Source organism: Geotrypetes seraphini, chromosome 1 (assembly GCF_902459505.1).
Source record: "Geotrypetes seraphini chromosome 1, aGeoSer1.1, whole genome shotgun sequence".
NCBI classification, from domain to species: domain Eukaryota; kingdom Metazoa; phylum Chordata; class Amphibia; order Gymnophiona; family Dermophiidae; genus Geotrypetes; species Geotrypetes seraphini.
Genome location: NC_047084.1, coordinates 108,668,077 through 108,677,061, shown reverse-complemented (window position 1 = coordinate 108,677,061; position 8,985 = coordinate 108,668,077). Strand labels below are relative to the sequence as shown.

At 43.4% G+C, this 8,985-nt stretch overlaps 1 protein-coding gene across 1 annotated transcript in view; it reads right to left on the bottom strand.

Annotated features, from left to right (window-relative positions):
- Positions 1-2,356: 2,356 nt before the first annotated feature.
- The window catches only part of GALT (galactose-1-phosphate uridylyltransferase), a 54,551-nt gene continuing 47,922 nt past the window's right edge, over positions 2,357-8,985 (bottom strand). Inside the window, exons 10-11 of the mRNA XM_033935655.1 lie at positions 7,670-7,824; positions 2,357-2,698 (exon numbers count right to left, since the gene is read on the bottom strand). Of these exons, the coding sequence (XP_033791546.1) occupies positions 2,630-2,698; positions 7,670-7,824 (224 nt within the window). The 3' untranslated portion in view covers positions 2,357-2,629. The remainder of the gene's footprint in view (positions 2,699-7,669; positions 7,825-8,985) is intronic.

Here is an 8,985-nt window from a genome sequence, read left to right as displayed (position 1 = left end):
CCTGCCTCCATAAGCAATTGCATTTCTGCTAGAACTAAGTTATTTCAGAATATCCAACATGCCAGATAGATCCAGCTGTTAGTTTGGTTTCATCACAGAATGATCTAAATAGCTGCTATAAGCCTCTCAAGTCCTTTATGTAGTCTGCCAAGAAAAGCCTGGTTAAATGAGCACTTATATTCTCACATATTTCTAGAGAAAAAGCAGCTTTCCAGACAGTCCCATCTGCAGTTTATTCAACCGTCACAGCCTGCCAGGCCTCCCAGCCACAATACTGACTTGCAATATTTCTGATTTTATCATATTCTAAGTGGCTCTGATCCCCACTACCAAATCAGACTACAGAGCTATAAACTCTCAAACACTTGTCACCAAGTGCCACTGTTTTTGCCACATTTAGTAAACAAGGAACCTCTGAGGAATGGGATGTTACCAGTGATATGCCTCAAGATTCAGTTCTTGGGCCTGTTTTTAACATTTTTTTGGAAGCAATATTGCAGGAGGGCTGTCAAGCAAGATTTGCCTCTTTGCGGAGGATGCCAAAACCTGCAATAGACACCCTGGTGGTGTGAACAACATGATAAAGATCTAGCGAAGCTTGAAGAATGATCTGAAATTTTGTCAACTGTTACGATTCAATGCTATGAAATGCTAAGTCATGCAATTGGGCTGCAAAACCTAAAGGAACAGTACAATTTAGGGGGTGAAGAACTTTTGTGCACGAAAGAGGAATAGGACTTGGGTGCGATAGCATGTGGCCAAAGAGGTTGAAAAAGTGACGGTCAAAGCTAGAAGGATGCTAGGGTGCACAGGGAGAGGTATGGCCAGTAGGAAGAAGGGAGGTATTGATGCCCCTGTCCAAGACTCTGGTGAGACATCATTTAGAATATTGTGTACAATTCTGGAGACAGAACCTTCAAAAAGATATAAACAGGATGGAGTCGGTCCAGAGAATCTCTTATGGAGCTAGTGGATGCAATGGATGGGCAGACTGGATGGGCCATTTGGGCTTTATCTGCCATCATGTTTCTATAACCATAAAGCTCAATGACCTCACAATGCAAGTGTAAAGAGCCTTAGCCTATAGGAAGAGGAGATGCAAATGTTAAGAGCTTTAGCCAATAGGGAGAGGAGGAGATAGTGGATGCTCTGGATGGGCCATTTGGCCTTTATCTGCCATCATGTTTCTATAATCATGAAGCTCTATGACCTCACAATGCAGGTGTAAAGAGCCTTAGCCTATAGGAAGAGGAGATGCAAATGTTAAGAGCCTTAGCCAATAGGGAGAGGAGGAGATAGTGGATGCTGCGGGTGGGCAGACTGGATGGGCCATTTGGCCCATGTTTTTACAATGTGTCTATAACCATAAAGCTCTATGACCTCACAATGCAGACGTAAAGAGCCTTAGCCTATAGGAAGAGGAGGAGATAGTGGATGCTGTGGGTGAGCTGACTGGATGGGCCATTTGGCCTTTATCTGCCATCATGTTTCTCTGCTTTTTCCATGCCCTCAAATTCCATTACTACTTAATTGCTACCACAGCCCTGGTGGAAGACATTTCATGCTCAAGCCTTTTCAGAAGCTCATTAACACCTGTTAGGTATTTAAATGCCTCTATTACATCAGCCCCCCCTCATTTCATAGGACTCGAAATGTAGACTCTCACCATTTGAGCATAGTTGAATCATCAGTCCTGGAAGGATATAGATGGCCCTTCTCTGAGGTAAGGCTCCAAAACTAAACACAATCCAGATAAGTTAACTAACCACGTAAGTGGCACAATCATCCTCTAATACTGTATATATTCAAATATAAACCAACCCAAATACAAACCGAGTTAACCCTTCCCCCCCAAAAGGAGGAAAAGGGTTGACTAAAATATAAAGGGGGGAGGGGAGGATTATATTCATGTGCCCTGCCAGACTTTGCACCCAGCCCCCCTCCCACATTACATTACACTGCCCAGCTCTGCACCCCATCCTCCCTCCCTCCCTCCCTCCCTGGCTTTGCACCTTGTCCCCCCTCTCCCCCGATGCCTCTTTGCAGCCCTCCACCAGGCCTACCGTAAGCCCTGGTGGTCCAGCAGTGAGCTAGGATAGGAGGAATCCCTCCTGCCCTGGATGATTCTAACAACTCTCACCTCCCTCCCCCCTCCCCCCCCCACCCGATTAGTTAAAAACAAGGATAATGAAGCCACTGTGACATCACTGATGTGATTGGCTCTTAGGCACTGGTGGAATGAGGCATTATGAGATCACAATATCTGCTCTGGATACCAGAGACTGTCATTCTGTAGTGTCTGTTTCAGCCTCAGTCCTTCTACACCAGTATTCTTCAAAGCAAAGCTTGCGGGTCAGTGGTTGGGGCCATTCATACTCTGATTCTTCCCTCTCTCCTTAAAGAATGACATGAAAATGGTTTCCCGCGGTTATCCACGGGGACGGTGATGAATTTTGTCGCCGTGTCATTCTCTAATCTCAAATAAAAGTGTGTAGGAACCAATCCTCCAACCCCTTGTGCTGCCAGCTGAAAGCCATCAGCAGACAATCCCACGAGACTTGACCCATTGCACAGCAGCCGAGGTTCTTCCTTCATTTGCCAGTGACGAAGTGCTTCCACCAGCTCTTTCCTACTGTGCCGTCCCCGTCTGCTTCAGCTTGTAATGCTCCTCAGGCAGGTTCCTCAGGCGCTCCGCTGCCTAGTGGCATACAGAAAGTTTATCTAATTTTTGCACCAATTACTTCCTCTTTGCTCTGCTCAAAATACTCTGGAAAATTGACAGTCGCTCATTAACCCCCTAACAGCAAGCTAGAATAGAGCCTGATGTTAATGCTAAGACTGTGTGGCATGATTTGGCTTCCTAATTGGAAGTCATTTAACCGTAAACCACCTTGAGCTCTTGGTTGAATTGGTAAAAAAAAAATTATACGAGGGATCTTCAAAACGTTTCCTCACTTATTATTTTAAACACTATTTATTAAATATCTCAAAAGCAAAATGACATGCTTTTCCACATAATCGCCCTGTTTTTGCTTTTCCACATAATCACCCTGTTTTTGCTTTTCCACATAATCTCCCTGTTTTTGCTTTTCCACATAATCTCCCTGTTTTTGCTTTTCCACATAATCTCCGTTTTTGCTTTTCCACATAATCTCCGTTTTTGCTTTTCCACATAATCTCCGTTTTTGCTTTTCCACATAATCACCCTGTTTTTGCTTTTCCACATAATCTCCGTTTTTGCTTTTCCACATAATCTCCGTTTTTGCTTTTCCACATAATCACCCTGGTTTTGCTTTTCCACATAATCACCCTGGTTTTTGCTTTTCCACATAATCTCCCTGTTTTTGCTTTTCCACATAATCACCCTGTTTTTGCTTTTCCACATAATCACCCTGTTTTTGCTTTTCCACATAATCACCCTGTTTTTGCTTTTCCACATAATCACCCTGTTTTTGCTTTTCCACATAATCACCCTGTTTTTGCTTTTCCACATAATCTCCCTGTTTTTGCTTTTCCACATAATCACCCTGTTTTTGCTTTTCCACATAATCTCCCTGTTTTTGCTTTTCCACATAATCTCCCTGTTTTTGCTTTTCCACATAATCTCCCTGTTTTTGCTTTTCCACATAATCGCCCTGTTTTTGCTTTTCCACATAATCGCCCTGTTTTTGCTTTTCCACATAATCGCCCTATTTTTGCTTTTCCACATAATCGCCCTGTTTTTGCTTTTCCACATAATCGCCCTGTTTTTGCTTTTCCACATAATCGCCCTGTTTTTGCTTTTCCACATAATCGCCCTGTTTTTGCTTTTCCACATAATCGCCCTGTTTTTGCTTTTCCACATAATCGCCCTGTTTTTGCTTTTCCACATAATCGCCCTGTTTTTGCTTTTCCACATAATCGCCCTGTTTTTGCTTTTCCACATAATCACCCTGTTTTTGCTTTTCCACATAATCGCCCTGTTTTTGCTTTTCCACATAATCGCCCTGTTTTTGCTTTTCCACATAATCGCCCTGTTTTTGCTTTTCCACATAATCGCCCTGTTTTTGCTTTTCCACATAATCGCCCTGTTTTTGCTTTTCCACATAATCGCCCTGTTTTTGCTTTTCCACATAATCGCCCTGTTTTTGCTTTTCCACATAATCGCCCTGTTTTTGCTTTTCCACATAATCGCCCTGTTTTTGCTTTTCCACATAATCGCCCTGTTTTTGCTTTTCCACATAATCGCCCTGTTTTTGCTTTTCCACATAATCGCCCTGTTTTTGCTTTTCCACATAATCGCCCTGTTTTTGCTTTTCCACATAATCGCCCTGTTTTTGCTTTTCCACATAATCGCCCTGTTTTTGCTTTTCCACATAATCGCCCTGTTTTTGCTTTTCCACATAATCTCCGTTTTTGCTTTTCCACATAATCTCCGTTTTTGCTTTTCCACATAATCTCCGTTTTTGCTTTTCCACATAATCACCCTGGTTTTGCTTTTCCACATAATCACCCTGGTTTTGCTTTTCCACATAATCACCCTGTTTTGCTTTTCCACATAATCACCCTGTTTTGCTTTTCCACATAATCACCCTGTTTTGCTTTTCCACATAATCACCCTGTTTTGCTTTTCCACATAATCACCCTGTTTTGCTTTTCCACATAATCGCCCTGTTTTTGCTTTTCCACATAATCGCCCTGTTTTTGCTTTTCCACATAATCGCCCTGTTTTTGCTTTTCCACATAATCGCCCTGTTTTTGCTTTTCCACATAATCGCCCTGTTTTTGCTTTTCCACATAATCGCCCTGTTTTTGCTTTTCCACATAATCGCCCTGTTTTTGCTTTTCCACATAATCGCCCTGTTTTTGCTTTTCCACATAATCGCCCTGTTTTTGCTTTTCCACATAATCGCCCTGTTTTTGCTTTTCCACATAATCGCCCTGTTTTTGCTTTTCCACATAATCGCCCTGTTTTTGCTTTTCCACATAATCGCCCTGTTTTTGCTTTTCCACATAATCGCCCTGTTTTTGCTTTTCCACATAATCGCCCTGTTTTTGCTTTTCCACATAATCGCCCTGTTTTTGCTTTTCCACATAATCTCCCTGTTTTTGCTTTTCCACATAATCGCCCTGTTTTTGCTTTTCCACATAATCGCCCTGTTTTTGCTTTTCCACATAATCGCCCTGTTTTTGCTTTTCCACATAATCGCCCTGTTTTTGCTTTTCCACATAATCGCCCTGTTTTTGCTTTTCCACATAATCGCCCTGTTTTTGCTTTTCCACATAATCGCCCTGTTTTTGCTTTTCCACATAATCGCCCTGTTTTTGCTTTTCCACATAATCGCCCTGTTTTTGCTTTTCCACATAATCGCCCTGTTTTTGCTTTTCCACATAATCGCCCTGTTTTTGCTTTTCCACATAATCGCCCTGTTTTTGCTTTTCCACATAATCGCCCTGTTTTTGCTTTTCCACATAATCGCCCTGTTTTTGCTTTTCCACATAATCGCCCTGTTTTTGCTTTTCCACATAATCGCCCTGTTTTTGCTTTTCCACATAATCGCCCTGTTTTTGCTTTTCCACATAATCACCCTGTTTTTGCTTTTCCACATAATCACCCTGTTTTTGCTTTTCCACATAATCACCCTGTTTTTGCTTTTCCACATAATCACCCTGTTTTGCTTTTCCACATAATCACCCTGTTTTGCTTTTCCACATAATCTCCCTGTTTTTGCTTTTCCACATAATCTCCCTGTTTTTGCTTTTCCACATAATCACCCTGTTTTTGCTTTTCCACATAATCACCCTGTTTTTGCTTTTCCACATAATCACCCTGTTTTTGCTTTTCCACATAATCACCCTGTTTTTGCTTTTCCACATAATCACCCTGTTTTTGCTTTTCCACATAATCACCCTGTTTTTGCTTTTCCACATAATCACCCTGTTTTGCTTTTCCACATAATCACCCTGTTTTTGCTTTTCCACATAATCACCCTGTTTTTGCTTTTCCACATAATCTCCCTGTTTTTGCTTTTCCACATAATCACCCTGTTTTTGCTTTTCCACATAATCTCCCTGTTTTTGCTTTTCCACATAATCACCCTGTTTTGCGATGCATTTTTCCCAGCGTCTTACTAACTTCTTAATGTCATCAGAAAACAGCGTTTTTGGTTGAGCGCAAAAAATATGAAAGTGTGGAAACATTTTGATGAACCCTCATAGAACAGGATGCTGAAATGCCAGGTGCCACTCAAATTCAGGAAGTTAGTTTACAAATGGCCATCTCCCCAGTGTCCTGGTGTATCCTAGAATGCTGCAATGCTACAATCTTCCCTTGTATTTTTGGCCATTGCTAGATGATGGCCATAGATACAAGTGGTAATGTTTTAACAGTACCACTCATTAAAATGAGAACTGTATCTAAGAGCAGGCATCTGTAATGACACGGGGAAATAATTTGTCCCCATCCCCAGAGCAACATTCCTCCCCCTTGCATTCCCTTCAATCTGTCCCTCTGTTCCCTCTCCATTACCATATCCAACATTTCTCCCTCTCATCCTTCTCTTCCCCATGTATCTCTACCTCACTCCTCTCTCTATGCCCAACAATTTTCCTTTCCCCATGTGCCCCATCTCTTTCCCTCTCACTTACATACCCAACAATTCTCCCTTTCTATTTCCTACCTCCCTCCTATGCCCCAAGTTAGTGCCCCCCCTTCCTCCCTTGTGTCCCAAGTTCATGCCTCCTCCCTTCCTTCTGTGTCCCGAGTTTGTGTCCTCCTCCCTGCCTTCCAGTCTTTGTCCCAAATTTGTGTCCCTCCCATGTCCCAATGCGCTCCTTCCCCCCCTCCCCCTTTCTCCCTTTGTCCCAGGTTATCCCCTCTCTCCCTTACTTGTTCCCTTCAGGACCATCCAGCTGGGCATGCCCCCCTCCGCCGAAGCAGACACGAGGGCTTCCCTCTGATGTCAGAGAGAAGCCTTTCTGGTCAGCCGGGAATCCCAGTTACCTCGACCGACCTCCTTCCAGCTTGGCTACTCCTTCTTGTCTTCAGCGCCAGCCGCACTTGTTTGCCGGGACAGCAGGCAGCAGCTCTTGCACATGGCTGACCGATGGCTTCCAGGAATGTTGCCAGTGGCTTCCAGGTCAGCCACGTTTGCTCTGACATTGGAGGGAAGCCCTCGTTTCAGCTTCGGCAGAGGGGAGCCTGTTTATAAATGGAATCCCTGGCAGCAAACACATTGGGTGCGAGGGTGGGGGACTGTTCCACCCGTGATAGGGAGGGTGGATGGACTTCCGAGGGGGGGAGGGCGGCTGCTGCACATGTGATCAGGAGGAGAGATGCTGATCTGGAGGGGAAGGAAGGGTGGCAACTTGGCAGATCCTTTACTACGGTGACAAGGCCATTCACCATTCCACAAAGTGGGACGGTGAATGGCCTTGTACCTGTACCTGCAGCACCAGTTAATTGTTTCTCCTGTTACAGTGGGTTACCCATGGCTACCCGTGGGTAACCATCACCTTGTCGTTCTCTAATCTGTATCAGAGGAAGTCGGTGATCAGCTTCCCTCGGTGATAATTTGTAATCATAAAATTCCACTTCTATGATGGCAACAATTGTCTACTTGACATAGCCATGTATTCCCAGAAACCAACGAAGCCACATGCACGCCAATTCACAGTAGATTCTCCGCACCTGTTCTGGAGTCAGGTCCCGTTGAGCCTGTGCCAACATTTCATAGCCCACAAAGAACTTACGGACTGTAGCAGAGCGGAGAAGGGGTGGGTAGTAGTGAGCATGGAGCTGCCAGTGGCTGCAGTCCTCTCCCAAATGAGGGCCTGTGGGAGCACCTGCCAGAGGAAAGATCAGAAACACATCAGGGCAACAAAGCAGAATTTAAGCAGAAGCAAACAATGCATATCTATATACTAGGCATCAAATCTGTCCAAATACAAAGAAATTTTCAAGTGGCACAGTACCAGACCAGTGCTGCTTGGGAGTAGGCGAAGATTGCTAGAAGTGGAACCGTTACTGGTTGAAAGACTTTGAGACACTGCAAGACAGCTTTGGACTTATAAAAGTTAAGTACATCATCTCCACTTTTTGGGATTTTTTATGCATATTGCCTCATAAAAAATAAACTAAAGGAATAGCTTGTGATTTACTGATGGACAGTTATGGATTTATAACCTCTCCATTGTGGTTACGGGAATAGCCATCTATGAAACTGTTCAACATTTTAAGAGTTTTGAAATTAAAAACGTTTTTCAAACTTTTCGATATTGAGAAATTTTTGAAAACAGAAGAATGTTTAAATTGCTTAATGTAACAGAGGATTTTTATGCCGTTGATTGAAGTAAGGAAGCTTTTGAAAGTTCTTATACTGCCTCTATGACTCCTGTGTATTTTTCCAAGGCTCTTCCTATCCTGTGTGTAGTGCGTATGGTGACAATTAACTATATATTAAGTGAGTTTTTTCCCCTTTTTGGTTTTATTCCTTTGAGGGGATTAGTTTTGTTGGCTTCATTTTTAGCAGATATGCATTTATGAAGCCATATGTACACTCGGGTTTCATACATGCAGAAATGTGTGAGAAAGTTGTTGTGAGGCAGGCCCACACATGTAAGCACCAATACTGAGCATCAATGTATCTAGTCTACATGTTTGGTCTGGACATCCAAAACCTAGAGTGGAGTGGCCAAGCCAAACAAATGTAGACAATGAGTCCAATATAAGTATAGGAATGTATTTTCAGCAGCACACACACGAGGGATCAATTCTACAACTGAGCACCTCCATTTAGGCACTCCAGCAATCATAAAACTGTTGTAACTGCAGTTGCATAAATGTGACAGGGCAAGGGTAAGTTACAGAATTCTGTAACTGAGACCGGCACCCCTTATATTTATACAGTTGAGTCAGGTACGTGGCGGTGGCAGGTACGTGGCGGTGGATCCGGTTGAACATTGGTTGATCGAGGTAGTCCCAAATGTGTTCAATTGGGCTAAGGT